The 15848-nt window shown below is 35.0% G+C and overlaps 1 protein-coding gene across 4 annotated transcripts in view; it reads left to right on the top strand.

The window, feature by feature from the left end:
- Positions 1-15848, top strand: part of IBTK (inhibitor of Bruton tyrosine kinase) — a 58714-nt gene that overhangs the window by 17000 nt on the left and 25866 nt on the right. For 2 of the 4 annotated variants that reach the window (XR_010471219.1, XM_005506728.3), the window contains exons 6-17: positions 218-388; positions 1476-1593; positions 2985-3165; positions 4365-4488; positions 6871-7048; positions 8548-8725; positions 9542-10138; positions 11405-11491; positions 12449-12531; positions 12632-12669; positions 14315-14411; positions 14809-14910. Coding sequence is in view for 3 of the 4 variants with exons in the window: in XM_005506728.3 (XP_005506785.2) it covers positions 218-388; positions 1476-1593; positions 2985-3165; positions 4365-4488; positions 6871-7048; positions 8548-8725; positions 9542-10138; positions 11405-11491; positions 12449-12531; positions 12632-12669; positions 14315-14411; positions 14809-14910 (1954 nt within the window). In the remaining variant the exon portion in view is untranslated. The remainder of the gene's footprint in view (positions 1-217; positions 389-1475; positions 1594-2984; positions 3166-4364; positions 4489-6870; positions 7049-8547; positions 8726-9541; positions 10139-11404; positions 11492-12448; positions 12532-12631; positions 12670-14314; positions 14412-14808; positions 14911-15848) is intronic. The other 2 variants (XM_065056397.1, XM_005506729.4) reach the window with 2 other exon arrangements.

Raw genomic sequence — 15848 nt, 5'->3', positions numbered from 1 at the left:
CAGGTAGTTTAAAAATCATCTTCCTGATAGCAGAGAATGCCTTTCAAATTAAAGTAGTTCATCTTATTGTGTTAGATATGATAATTATATTAATGAGTGTATTATATGTTCAAATGCGTTTTCATTTTCAGTTCAATATTTGGTCATGACTTTCTGTTGCTGTAACTTTATTTTCATAGGTGGCTACTGTTTAATATAAAAAATTTTTACTTTTCAGGTTCCAAGACTCGTGGAAGGCTTAGCTGGCCATCAGTGCTCCCAGATAGCTGCAGCTAAGGATCATACTGTTATTTTAACAGAAGATGGATATGTTTACACATTTGGTTTAAATACTTTCCATCAATTGGGTATTCTTCCTCCTCCTGCTAATTGCAGTGTTCCTAGACAGGTAAAAATTACATCAGCCAAAGCTTAGTTTCTTGGGGTTTTTTTGACAAAAAGTAAAATGTGAAGATTGTGGAAACAACTTTAAAACTTTTTTGGGACAAAGTAAAATGTGAGTTCAGATAAAATCTTGATTCTGTGTTATTGTACATCTCAATCTTAAATACTTACCTGTGTCTTGATAAACATCTTTGTAACCTGAACTGTACTGAAGTTTGTAGTTCTAAATATAAGGTGCAATTGCTAAAACCCTTTTCTTCACCAAATTGTTCTGTAGCTGAAATGATGTACAAGTCATAGGCATGTATAATTTGAGATTCATGCTCCCTGCTCCTTATGAATCACTAGATGATGGATCTCCGGATTTGCACTGTTGATTCTGTAGTCATAATGCTTTGGGAATAATAGCAACAGAGAAGAGAGATTATGGACATCAGCAACTTGCCTATATTTCTATGCTTCATCTAAACTTTTTGTATTTTTTTAAGTAAATATGAGTTATAGTACCTTTTATTGAAAGAAAGCTTTATCTACATTAGAACAACATTGTACTACCAGTGTTATAAAAGTAGGAAAGAATAATTGGACAAAGTGGAACAGGGATAGTGTTTTGGGATACAGTGGGATGATCTTCAGTAGTGTAATGGTAGCTGTGCATCCACAGTATTTGCTTTGATCTTGATCATCTTGGTCTGGAAAATCAATTTAAATTCAAAGTGTGGAATTAATATTATAGTGTTCTGCAGTGTGTTTAGGGTGTTAGGGCTTACAAGCTGAACTTTTTAGCTGACCCTTTTTCAGCACCTAAGTTGTATTTGGCTGTCTGATACGTGTCCTGTGCAATCTTGTTCAACATCTTACATATGAAGACAGCCTAAGGAGATTTTATTGTAGTTCTAATTAGATAGGTCAAAAAGTTTACTTCTTTTTATTAGTAGTGCAATAATACCCCACTTGACAAACTTCTGAAGTAATCCTGACTTATTAGACTGTATGTGGATTGTTTCATTCTTAATGACTTGAGGAGTTTGTACATGTGAAAATCACCTGTTGCTGCTTAATATTAAGATGTACTTTGGATTTGTGCTTAGGTTCAGGCAAAAAACCTGAAAGGTAGAATGGTGATTGGAGTGGCTGCAGGCAGATTCCATACAGTGCTATGGACTAAGGAAGCAGTGTATACCATGGGGCTGAATGGCGGCCAACTAGGTAAGGTAGAAGCATTCTGAAAGTAAAACTCAGCCTTAAAAAAACATTATTCCTCATACTAAATCTGTCATCTGCTTCTTACAACAGAAGCCTGGTTAAAGCTTTCTTTTTTCCGTTTTTTTGTTTTGTTTTGTTTTTTTTCTTTTTTGTAACAGTATGACATTGTATCTTCACACTCTTCTTTTGAAGAATGCTTTTCATTACTGTCAGTCACTTTCACATTTTGAGATGATGGGAGCTAGTCAGACTTAGCTTTGTTATTTGAACTCTTTATAATTCTTTTGCCTTCCATGTATCTTGTGTAGTCCTGCTACTGAAGACTTTCAGGAAACAGAATGTTGCTGTTTGTGTTGCAAGTTACCCTGTAGCATGCTTATCTCCTTCCAGCAGCCTGGCTGGTACTGCCCTTCATAAACTAGCACTGAGCTTTCCTGCCTATGTTCTTTCACTGCACACTGTAAACGTGCTACTGATAAATTTTTCCTTATGAAATTTTTTACACTGAAATGCTTGCCCATATCTAGAATTTTTTCAACAATGCATGCCATTACAAGAATCTTCACTTAACTCAGTATTATTCTGAAATCAAGAAACTAATAAAAATTTATTACCAACTAGTGAACTTCTTGATTTGTTGTATGAATGGGATATTTTAATTGCTTTAGTCTTTTTTAATGAACAGGTATTGCACTATTGGTTTGGATTTGCATTTCTGCAGTTCTGTATCTGTGTGCAGACAAAACTGATATAGCTAGCTTTGGTACTTACAGTTAATCTGCATCAGTTCTAGCGTCAGGTTTAAACATGTTTTTGTATTCCTTTTTAAGATTGCAAAGGTATGTGAAAAAACTTGTCTTTGTCGGAGAAGTATCTTACTAAAGAATATGTATTTTTTATTATATGTACTCATCATATAAGTCTTTTTTGTGGTTGCCTGTGTTGTTGAGGTTATTCTGGTGTGTACGTGGTGCAGAGCAGTGGGCATAGCACTACACTGTCATATGACAGGGCTGCTTCCAGCTTTAAAAGTAGCTCTGCTGCTTGTTGCTGGTGTCTTGAGCTGTAATATGATCGAATAAATGTTCTTTCTTTGGAATCAAAGGCAGTACCACTGCAGAGTCTAGCCACGTTAAATAGTGTTCCCTGTACAATATGCCTGACTTCATTTTTTTGTGTATCAAATCTTGAATGTTTTCTGGTGTTTGTGATGAACTAACAAATATGTGTGGTGGGTCACTTATCTGTTTAATTATTTTGAAGATGAATTATCAAACTACCTAAAAAGTCTTTTATAACTTAAAGGTTCTTCCAAATAGTGTAGCAAAGTGTCCCTTAAATGCACAATGTGTGAAATGGCAAGTAATGTTTTTGGGGTGTGTTGTATTTTCTAGGTTATCTTCTGGATCCCAATGGAGAAAAATGTGTAACTTCACCTCGCCAAGTTTCTGCTCTACACCATAAAGATATCTCTGTGTCCTTGGTCTCTGCAAGCGATGGCGCTACAGTATGCATTACCGAAAGAGGAGATATTTATTTACTTGCAGACTATCAGTGCAAAAAGATAGCTTCAAAGTATGTGTTACTTTTCTTATTTGTATTAAAGAATAATGGGGGAAGATTTCACTGTAGTCTTATACTTGCAAGCTGTTTTAAAGATTTTTGTGCATGAAGTAGAGATAATACAGTGCTCCCCTGAGTTTTCTTCATTTGCAGGACTTCTATATGAACTACAGTTACCTGGTTTGTTTGTTTCATTGGTTTTGTTATTAGATGAGTCTAAGGTGCCAGTCACCATTTACCAAAGGTATTTTGAGAAAATGTACCAAGAGGAATTATTTTGTACCATAGCTTTGTAAATATTGAAATTGGTATTTTTTGTTCATCTGTTAGCCTGAATTTATATAAATGCATCTAGGTAGAAGCATTAAATATCTGCTATGTTGCTATGATTTTTGAATCAGTAGTTTGGAGTCTGAATTTCATAATTAATGTGTGGATATAGTATGATATAAAGGGTAATTCAGGTGTCAAGGGGAACCGTATGACATCATCTGGTCCATATGCTAAAACCTGAATGTAAAACCTGTTGAAACTGGGTACAAGTTTAGGAAATTATTTGATTCTCTCTTTCTTAGTTTGCAGTAACAGATTAGAAGAGGTAATTAGGACTTTTTCCCAGCTAACTCCCAGTTAGCTTTTCAGCTTGCCTTCAAATTCTAGCAGTATTTATTGACATGTTATAGCTTAATTATTATTTTATTTTGTTTTCTACATGGTTGTAAATGAAGGTGCTGGCACTTGGAGAAACTTAATACCATATATTGCACTATTATACTAAGAAACTGAAAAGAGTAAACATGCATGGTTGTGATCAGGTGAAAAACAAAACCCACCAAAAACCTGAGAAACAACTTACTGGGATAAGATAGGTCTTTTAGTACAAACAGCTACATGAAATTTGTACCACTATGACTTTTGTAATGCTGAAGATCAAAACTACATCTTCTACTGGTTTTCACTTACAGAATTTTGTGAAGAACCTGTAAATATGATGTGACTCACTTAAAAGCAAAGCAAAAATTACACTCTACTAACAGTATTTTATTAGCAGCCCTGTTAGTAATACCAGTGAGAAGAAATTAACAAATTTTTCGATGTCGCTACCTCAACTATTTTTTACTGCTTCTCTAAATGAAAATGGTAACTCTAAAATAGAACCAACATCAGTGCACAATGAAGAAATACTAATTTAACCTCTTGTGTTGTTTCAGACAGCTGAACCTTAAAAAAGTTCTTGTTAATGGGGGATATTTGGAATATAAGGTAGATACCCAGCATCTTCAAGAAAATGAGGGTCAGAAGATTTGCATTTTAGCACTGGATGAAGCTGGAAGAGTAAGTTGTGTCCCTAGAAATCATAATTATATAGCAAGATGCATACTCATTAATCAAACTTTTAATGTAAGAAGTTAACAGGACAAAATCATGCACACAAAATACTCAAATTCATTTTTGTAGAGTTGTATGTTTGTGTGTGGCTTGCTTGGTTCTGTGGGTTTTTTTGTTGTTGTTGTTTTTTTTGTTTTGTTTTGTTTTGTTTTGGTTTGGTTTGGTTTTTTGTTTGTTTTGTTTTTTTGTTAGAAGTGTGGGAAGACTACCAAAGTCATGTACAGTAGCTTATTTTTAAATCTGTGAACATCTAATGGCTTTAAACTTCTTTACTTTTACATGCGTAAGTGGTTATATAGCATACATGGACTGTGGTGGTGTTGGATTTTGGTGGTTGTTGTGTAATTTTGTGGTTTGGTTGTTTTTTTTTTTTCTTTCTCATCTCTCATGTCACCCCACCTACCCCGTCATCTCTCTGCCCTCCAGAAATAGTCTCAGAAGTAGTCTCTGTACGTGAAGTTTTAGAGCCTTTGCTGAAAAGCGGCTGTTCTGTCGATAGGATGCCCCTTTTATTGTTGAAAAGTTCCAGCTAAACCTGGTGAATGGCATAGTATTCATAGTTAAGTGTAGGCACTGTGACTTAGAACTGGAATACTATGGAGGATTTATTGTTTCCTTCCCTCATTTTTTCATGGAGTAACAGTTCATAGGTCCTTTCAAAACCCCAGCCTTTCCTAGAGCTGCTTACTGGGAAGTCTAAATCTTCAGTGCCATCTAGTGGTGTTTACAAAAAAGTTTTGTTATTGAAATGCTGCTTTAAAGAATGTTAAAACTGACTTCATTTTATCAAAATAGGGAGCGGCGTGGGTGTTTTCCTTCTTTGTATCTGAGTGAGTTATGTCTTGGGATGATCTTATTTATTTATTTAGTCATTAGTTGTCTCGGAGATTATAAACTTCCATTTCAGTAATTGTCCATGTGAGGTTTAGCCTCTAGCATCTGTAGTATTGGTAGTGCCCCTTCAACATCTTTGCGATACCGCTTCAGCAGTAAGAAATTGCTTTGTCCTGCATGAGTGGAACTATGTCAACGTACATTGCATAACTTTCCATGCTGAATACTGCCAAATGCTGGGATCTTTAGTGCTTTAATTATAAATTATTGAGTAAGGAGAGGGATGGGATCTTAATACTTGTATTTCCTGAATCAGCAGTTCATTGTCTGGCTCGATTGTACTCTCTTTAAATGATCACTTTTTAGCATAGAAAACTGAAGGCTTAAGAGGGATTTTATTAAGGTATGTACATACTTGAAGGGAAGACAAAGACGATGGAGCCAGGCTCTTCTCAGTAGTGCCCAGTGACAAAACCAGAGGCAATGGGCACAAACTGAAACACAGGAGGCTCTGTCTGAATATCAGGAAGCACTTTTTCATTGTGAGGTTAATTGAACGCTGGCACATGTTGCCCATGGAAGTTGTAGAGTCTCCATCCATGGAGATACTAAAATACTGTCTGGACATGGTCCTGGGCAACTGGCCTTGCTTGAGGAGGGGGTTAGACTAGATAACCTCCAGAGATTCCTTCCAGCCTCAACCATTCTGTGATTCTGTAGGGCTCAAGAGAGGGGAAAGGAAATAGGTTACTCACATTATTTTGTTCCCTCCTTATGTAGGTGTTAACAGACCTGTGCAGGTTCCTTCAATGGGAGAAGACAAAAGTCTGACTTCAGCAGCACTAATGCCACACCTGGGCTTTACCTTTCATGGGATTGTTGCTTCATACTTGCTCCTTTCAGACATCTAAAGTATACCTTGTAGGAGTCCTGCTGTGCATACAGTTCTTTACATTTCTGTTGAGTGTTCTGAAGTTTGTGTGTGGTCATGATCTCCATTCCAAAATCTTGGCTGGTACAGAGAAACTTGAGGTTTCTGTCAAACAGTTAACAGGAAATGGTTTAATTTTTTGGTGTGCTAGCTTTGAATTTTGCCTGATGTATAAGCAAACCAGTAGGGCAAATCTGTAAATCAAGAGCTAGATTTAACTTGTTTCTTGACTTGATGACACCATTTGCTGTCCTTGTTGAAATGTCAGTAAAAACTGACCTACAGGACTGCTGTGAAGATGTTTGAATATTCAGAAAAACTTTTCAAATGCCCTTCATGGGCAAGTGGTTCTTGATATTGTAATACATTTTCCCTGTTTTACTTCTGGGTTCTTTGTAATAGATGCTCATAACACTTTAGGATATAATTTTGAAGATATGTTTTTCCTTTTATATGCAACTTTGAGATGGCATGTTCTTGTGTTTAAAAATGTAGTGTGTAATATGTAACTGCTTTTGTATGATATGAGGTTTTCTCCTTTCTCTGAAAAAACGATATTATAGGTGTTTTGCTGGAAGTCATCTAACAACTCCATGAAGCAGTGTCGTTGGGTGTATGGCCGGCAAGTCTTCATGTCCGATGTTGCTTTAAACAGGAATGAGATAATGTTTGTCACACAGGATGGTGAAGCCTTTACAGGCAAGTGGCTGGAAGAAGTAAAAAAAGTCTCAGAAAAAAAAGGTTAGCTCTGATTTCTTGATGGTTTTTAAGTACTTTAAATCAATATAAAAATTTAACTGATTCTTTACAGTCTCTAATAGTACTGTCTGGTGAGTGTGTTCTTTTCTCTGTGACTGCCAGTTGGTAGCCTTGACCACTACTGTTCTCTTTCCTCAGTAACACTAAGCTTTACTTACTTTGCAGCCTTCAGTTAATCTTCAGGTGCAGATTTCTTGGAAGAAAAATACTTCTGAAGAGTAATAGTAGCACAAGGGTCCAGTGTAATGATCTCCTCGCATATAGACTGGCAGTGAAGAAAAGGAGGAGCACGTATTTGCTTGCACTGTTAAGTCTGTGAGACCTTATCGTGTTTCCCAGACCCTTATGTGGGCATAATACAAGGTCCAGAGCAATTTCTGCTTTATTAACTTAGCTCATATTGTTGATAGTGGATTCTGATGGATTGTTTTTTCCGTGAAGAAGATACCTATCTACTACAGGACAAGACTGTAATTAAAACTGAGTTCTGTTCATTTAGGGATCTTAGAACTCTACGGATATAAATGGATTTACTTCCAGCCTGGGATGTATTTGAACTCTATAGCTTTATGTTGCAATTCTACTTCCTTTGATACAGATATTCTATCTTTACATTTATTGGTCCATTTTTGGATTCTTTCACAGTAAAATTCTTCCCTCTGCATAATCCAGAGCTACATACTGCTTTTACTCTGTTGCTACTCTGTTTAACTCAACACATCACATAGTAGGTCCCTCGTTACAGAGGCTCCAAATGTATCTCCTTTTTGCTGTTTTTCCTGGTGCTGGTATGTGTCTGTAGGTGTTTTCTTCTTTATGCTTACTGCTATTCTTTTTGTAGTTTTAGTATCTTAAAGAAAAATTCAGAATCCAGACCTGTTGACTACTTAAATGTCTAGTTGATCTTTGTCACTGACTGTCACTGAATGAGAACTTCTGTTACTTTGAGTGGTTTTAATGAATGTGGTGAATGCTGTGCATGTATTTGATTACCCAGTTCTTGAAAAATAATCCAGTGTTCAGAGAATATAATGTTTTTTTCAATAGTATTTTATTTAGGTATAATTTAAACAGATAAAATATGAAGCCTGAATGTGATTGTACTATATCTGCTGTAATTGATATGACAGGACAAGAAGACAATCTTGCACTGCTGTACACTTACGCACAGCTTGTTTAATTCCACAAGAGATTGCATTGAATGTTAGATGGAGTGTTTTGCCTTACATGAAGAAGTGGCAAAACACTTCTACAAGAAGTTTTGGATCAAAAGTCTCCAATATGTAATGTGAAGCCTTGTTCTTAACCGAAATGCAGGAAGACATTTAATTGGGCTGAAATCTTCACCATAATATTCAGTGACTCCATCAGTGAGCTTATGGAAGTCATAAATATTGCTTTTTTTTGTCATATTAGTTGCATTTTAATTAGCTGGACATTTATGGGGGATTTTTTCTTTTTTTTTTTTTTTTTTTTAATAGCAGAACTCGTCTCAAGCCTTCAGAATTCTTCATTTGATACATCTTGTGAACATGATACAAACAGTGTGTATGAAAGAATTCGACTTCAGAAGCTTACTTTTGTCCACCGAGCTGTTAGCATTGCCACCGATCCTAGTGGTTGTAATTTTGCGGTTTTACAGTCAGATCCTAAAACAAGGTATATTTAAAATATCAACAACTGTATTTTTTCTCATTTTTGTGTGTGATTGTGATCAAATCATTCTACATTTCAAAATTATCTTTTGGCTCACACAGAAGTCACAGTAAATGTGGTTATCCATACTGCTAGAGAATAGCACTTGTTAGTAAGCAACTGTATTGAAGTTACCCAAAGACCTCAGCTTATTTGTTTCCATCATTAGCATAGATAGCGTTGATGTTTTATCTAAAGTGTTTAATACAAGCATTTGCAATGTATTTCTCAACATACTCTGAGCTCTAAAGACTGTAGAAATTCACCTCTTCACTAATCACTAATAATCTTTTACATAAAAGAAAAAAGTGGATCTTTATTTGTTTGGAAAAAATGTTGAAAGTAAAATTAATAAGTAAAATACTGAACCATGTTTCTTGCACTCTCATAATACCTTCTAATATATGTGATACGTAAATATTAGCTTTTTTTTTCTTATTGCTTTGAATTGTAATATGAAATACAGGAAACATTTCTTCTATGTTTCTTGTTAGAAGAATGAGATGAAGATAGTTCTGATAAGACATGTTTACTGGCTACATTATAAAGACAAAATAATGTGTTCAATATTCTCAGCCTAGACAGATCTTACATATGTGGCTGTTTTTGTAAAGAACAAGAAATTTTAATTAGTTCAGCAATGTAAGGAAAAAACAAACAGAAAAACCCAACACGACAAACCAAATGGAAACAACCTCACCCTCTTCATTAAAATACCATGTACAATTTTATGGAGCTTGTAAACAGTGGGGGTTTTTGATGGATTTTGTTTTGTTCTAGCCTCTATGAAATTCCAAGTGTGTCGTTATCAAGTTTTGGAGAGGATTTTGGCAAACTCTTAGATGAAACAGATGAAATGGATAGCATCCATGATGTGACTTTTCAGATTGGCACAAGAACTTACCCCGTGCACAAATACATCTTGGCTGCACGCTCTGACTTCTTCAAGAAGCTGTTTGTTTCCAGTGACAACCAGCTAGACACTCCAGATGTCTACCGTAAAGATGAAGATGCTGTTGGATGTGATCTTTATGTAATAGAGAAAGTTCATCCAGATCTGTTTACATACCTTCTGCAATTCATATACACTGATACTTGTGATCTTTTGACTCATGGTTATAAACCAAAAATCCTGCATAAAGGAAAATCAGAAGAATATCAAGATACTTTAATTTCTAACCTGAGCAAAATGAGTTTTGATGAAAATGTTAATGGAAAGTCTGCATTTGAGATCTATAGAAATAATCAAGTGCAAGTTATAAATGAAAAACAGAAGAGCAAATCCAAAAAAAGCAAAGTTATTGGTGAAGAAGCTAACCTCATAAAAATGTTGCAAAGTGCTGCAAGGAAGTTTGGACTCAGCAATTTAAGTGGAAGGTAGGTGAAAGGAAATGCATTTATATTCTGGCCATCTCTTCACGGAGTAGTGTTTTTGTGTAAGCTGATCTAGCTTTAGTTATTATTAAAATAGAAGGCTAATTGGGATTGAAGTTTGCTTTTTTTTTTTAAACTTGTTTTATTGTATGTAAGTTTAGAAATTTACAACCCACACCATATCTCTTTAAAGCAACATCAGTTTGTTCCAATGCACTTTGCTAAAAGAAAGCGTATGTGACCTTTTCGAATAATGTCAGAAGCAGACTTGTGTAGTGTGACTGTGTACTTAAAGCATCATTTGTCAATAGGCTTCTATATGACAGAAATGTGCTGTTGGCCTTTCATGTGTCCTAGAACCTCTTGGACATTTGTATTTAAAACATCCGTCCTGTGTATCTTTAAAGGCAGGAGCTCTCTGAGACTGGCCATCTGATGCAAATCATCTGACTTTCCAGAACAACTGTCATAAAACATCAATACATGTTTTTGTTAGAGACAGCTGATCTAATTGAGTTTTGGATTGATGAGTATCTATGCTGTGGTCTGTCATTTACCAATTTTGCCATAGACAAAGAACATATTTAGCGTAAAACAAAGCAAAGTTAAATTCTTGTTCAACTGATGCATTTTTAAGGTTAAATGGTGTAACTAATGGAATTGAGACCAAGTGTCTCTGTGGAACTGTAGTACTCAGCTTTTTATTTTCTGTCTTTTGCTTTCAAAGGAAGGAATGAGCTTTTTTCAGGGCAGTTTTCTCCACTGTACTTTCTGCAAACACTTAAATTAATCAGCAAAGATGTGAAGTTGCTGTTAAACCTGAGTTCTCAAGTGAAATTTCTGTGTTAAAGCTCTCTACCCTTTGAAAGTGTATTATTGCTTTGTAATCACCCGCAGCACCCCTCTGTCTTTAGCATCCCATTCACAAACCTTGATGAATTCGGGTACTAAAGAAGCCTGTGCTGAAAAATGCATCTCTTCCAAACCACTGGCTTTGCTCAGATAACTGACTGGTGGCAGTATAGCTTTCATTTAAGATGATGAATAAGAAAGCTGCCATGTGGAAAGAATGTCGGTTACATTTTACTTTGCAGTGAAGATATTCAAGTAACAACTGTCCCTTTCTAGTTTTCTGTGTTTAATGAATTTGGTCCTTTTTAATATTCACAATATGAGGCCACTGAAGTGCTGCTACTCTGTGAAATAGTTTTTAATGCTTTGAACTGTATACTAATTGTATTACTTATTACTAATGTTAATGATTTGCAGGCTGGATGGAGTCAGATTAGAAAATGGAAAAATTAACGTTGTCAACAAGAAGAATGGGAACAAACCAAAGTTAAACCAGAAGAAATGGTAAACTTTTAAAATCAAGCTTCTGCTACCCCCCACTGTTGTCCTTTTCTGTCATCTCTTTATCTGTGAAGTGTAGGCTAAGGGGTGATCAGCTGTATTTTAATTTCTGATGTACACTTGTTTCCTTCACAGTATCTCATGTTTGGAAGTTCTCTATATATGCTTATAGACTCGTCTATGAATTAGTAATCTGGAATAGATGATGTATAGTATATTTTTGTGTCTTTTTTTTTGCTGGGCATCAATGTGTTCTGTGGTATAACTGTCATGGAATACTACTGCCAGGAGAAATGTTGTGGGTAATCCGGTCAAAGACAGTTTGACTTTTGCAAATATGCTTGCTGTGAGAATAAGGCTACATGGATTGATAATAAGACAATGTGCGTATAATATTCTTTTTCTGATTCAGAAATCTCTGAAATATCTTTCAATGGAAAAATTCCTTAAACTTTGATACAAGTGATGCTTTTTAATTCTATTGGTGTGATGGGGCTATTTATACTCAAATGCTTGAATAGTCTTCCTATCTAGTAAAAGCTACATTACATAAAAGTAGCTTTTTAACAGAATTTGGATTACTTGACTCTTAAATGGATTGTCAAAGCTTACAGTAGCTACTAATGTAAAAGAAATAACTAATATAAGGTCAGTTAAGATTGACTAAAATTAGCCATAATTAATTTATTTGTTCATAACAGTTTTGAAATAATAATTGACTGTTTTGAAGGAAATGCTTCAGATGGAATTTTAAGAGCTCAACTTTGGACAAAAAAATTGTCTCCTGAAACTATCGTGCCTGTGCTTTTAGATTCATTTAATATGATAGTATTAAAGTTCAAGCGTGATTTATTTTAAAGGATAAAGCCTAACTTGCTAAAGTAAGCGTTTATTTGTAGAGTTTACAACTTGTAGCCCTTCTGAATAGTCACAGTTCTGATCCTGTTAAATATCTTCTAGTTCGTACCTCTGCGATGTGACCCTGAAATCTTTAGATGGAAAGGAATTCCCGTGTCATAAGTGTGTGCTTTGTGCAAGACTTGGTATGTGTGTGTATTTTTATATATATATAAAATTTAAGTCATACTGTCTTTTTTAACTGAAATTTTATTGCATCTTGAACTGAAATGCCTTTCTTTACAGATTATTTTCACAGCATGTTAAGCAGCTCATGGATTGAGGTAAGATTGCCAATAAACGTGTGGCAGTATGTTTTGTTGCATCAAATAAGTGACAGCTTTTCAGTTTTTCCTAGAATAATGTATCCTAAATACTGGGGAAAAGGAAAGGCTGGATCCTTGAATCCTGTTTGCATGAAAAACAAACAAATAAAACCTAAACACATTTTTGGTTGCTTTGTGTTTGTGCTATTGAGATTGTGTATTAAATCAGAGTAATGAATGTAATAATGTATACAAATTAAAGTATTACTTTTGTTTAGAGGTTAATTTTTGGGCTAGTTTATGGATTTGTAAATGCTGCCAGACTGTTCTTATGGGATACTGCTATGGATGAATTTCCTATTTCTTTCTGTAAAGTTCTTACAGTTTAAATGGTGTGCAGTATGGAATAGCTTTTCATATGTACTTTGTCACTAGCTGCTGCTTCAAAAGGTGTAGCTCTTTCATTTGTCTTGGTTCCTCTTTGCCATCTGTCAGTCAATGCCCTAGTTGTTCCTGGACATCATAATTTCACTAAATGCCTCTGATTAAGTGACTGAATACCGTTGAAAATCCCTCTTGAAAGAGGAGAAGGGTGTAAATGGAGAAGCATTTTTCAGAGACTGAATGTTGAATCAGTGTGCAAGAATTTTCTCAACTTTCATAGCTTTTTGGCAATTTGTAAGCCTAAGAACCAGGCAAAGTACTGGCAGTTCTGCTGCGTAACAGAACTTTACCTATCCTGTAAGTTACTGTGCTGCCTTTTCCTCAGTCATCCCTGAGGAAATGTGTCTGCAACACTGTGAGACAAGTTATTAGTTTGTTTTTAAAGTGTTAAATGTCCGTTTGTATTGTAGATTTCTCTGTCAGTCGTATGTAGCTCTTAAGTTATCTATTATTTTGTAATTAAATCTAAATCATACTAAATTCATAAGCATAATAAATATTTTGTGAATCAGGTGCTCCAGAAATTTTCATGTCTGGAAGGTGATCTTAAACTTCAGATGGGAAATGTGTCAGTGCCGATAGCATGTTTTAGAGCAAAAGAAATCTTTTAGTTTAAAGCTTTGCTTCAGTACCAGTTGAAATAAATCAAAGTTGTTAGGCACTGATGTTGCATAAACTTGAAGAGTGACAGTTACATGGTTTAATGTTGGCTCACACAAAAGCTTTGCTTTAATTGTTAAAATGGTTCTTAAAATGGAGGGTTTGCTGAGGATCTTGTTTTCTGAGGGATTAACAGTAAGGGCCGCTTTCATTTTATTCTTGCTGAAGAACTTGTGATTTCACTAAATTTTTTCCTTTGAAAGGAAAGCAGTTCAATACTTGCATAGGTGATTCCTGTAGTTTGACTTTTAGACAGTTGTGGATAATATAATATAATATAATATAATCAAGGATTGTTTGAGAAGATGCTCAAACCGATGAAACAGTGAAGTATTTCATGGATCTTTATTCAGAAGTTTGGGCAGATTTTAATAGCTCTGCTGCAATTAATTCTTAATTGAAGAACATATTTTGTGCAAATGCTTAAATAAGTGCTTAACTTTGAAAATGTGACCCTCGTTCTGAGTCATTTGCTAAATATAATTGCTGTCTTAATTTTGTACTTTATTCCAAGTAGTCAGTGTATTTTATTTTTTTTTTTAATCCTTTTGCCTTTTAGGCTTCCTGTTGTTCAGCTCTAGAAATGCCAATCCATTCTGACATACTACAGATAATTGTAGATTACCTGTATACAGATGAAGCTCTTGCAATAAAAGGTGCCATTAATATGTTTTTGACTCAAGTATAGCTCTTGCAGTTTTTATATTTTTAAAATAGAAATTCAATAGTTAATATGCTTGTGTTGAATCTTTATGTAGAAAGTAAAGTTTTTGTGCCTCTTGCTTTAGATTTTGAGGTGATAGCTGTACCCCAGGCCTTTTTGTAACTTTTCTTTAGTTTGTCAAACTGCAGTTTTCCTTTTCCCTCCTTCTCTTGCTTAAAAAAAAAAAAAGACTGTTTTTGCTCTTCTAAGCTATTCCTTGTGCTGTGAAAACCCCAGTCAAAATTTGCAAAGCCATTACATTTGTCATTTGGTAAAATGCTCTTGAAACTCTATGTGTTATAGTTGCTTGTGACTTGGCCACAGTGTTTACGTGATGCTTTCTTTTCCAGATTCTCAAAATGTGGAATTCATATGTAATGTTCTCGTGGTAGCTGACCAACTTCTTATATCCAGACTCAAAGAAATCTGTGAAGTAGCCATTGCGGAAAGACGTGAGTTCTTCCACTTATACTATAAAGAGTTAGAGAATAAAAAATGCCTTTTTAGTATTTTTTTAGGTTGTTTTTAGATGTTAGTGTTATTGCCTGTTTTGGCACAGACTTATTTGATTATGTTCCGTTGCTCTGTTTGCCTTTTGCTGTTCATTTTGTAGCTGTTAAGAGTTAGTTTGGGTGATATTCTAGATTAGCATACTCTTCCATTTCTTCTGTGTCTTTGTCTTTATCTCAAGTTCTTTAATTAAAAAAGTTAAAAAAATAAAAAAAACCCAAGCAAACAAACCCAATGCAAGAACGCAAACAGAAACCACTAAAACAAATAAACCAAACTTTTAATAAACCTTTATTCTATTGAATTCAAAGTTCTTGTCTTTAAAACATGATACGATGAATTCTGTGTTTCTGTTTCTGTCCTTGTATTTAGTTCTTTTAATTCTTCTGTTTGTTTGACACAGTGCTTTTTCTGTATGGCTAAGATCTGTCTCTTCGAGGAAGCACTAAGTGTTGTTGCTTAGCCTCATACAAGAAGTCATCATATAATTTTTTGCTTGGCATTTCTTAGTAGCTTCCAATTTTCTCTCTCTTCCTCACACCCTGCCACTTTACTCCCCCTTTTTTAATTCCTCCCTACTAAAGGACTATTTGGTGCTTAAAGAACTGTTTACGCTGTATATGAAACTTGCTATTTTTATCTTTCTTTTCCCCTTTGTTTTGGACTGCTGAGTTTCAATGCATTGAAACTAATAAGGTTCTATGTGGGGCCTTTCTGTTTCTGTGAAGCAGCCATTGTATTCAAGGTGCTACGAAGTTATTTGAAGCTTGTTGTAGTGTATGGCCATTTGAGCATTAGCATTTTTTCTAGGAATGGAGAAGTCTGTGTTTCAATAACTAGATCACACTGTGCAATACAGCTTAAAAACTGCTGCATGATG

The sequence above is a fragment of the Columba livia genome, chromosome 3 (assembly GCF_036013475.1).
Source record: "Columba livia isolate bColLiv1 breed racing homer chromosome 3, bColLiv1.pat.W.v2, whole genome shotgun sequence".
Lineage (NCBI taxonomy): Eukaryota > Metazoa > Chordata > Aves > Columbiformes > Columbidae > Columba > Columba livia.
The sequence above is the reverse complement of the archived record's forward strand: the minus strand, read 5'-3'. Positions and strand labels throughout refer to the sequence as shown.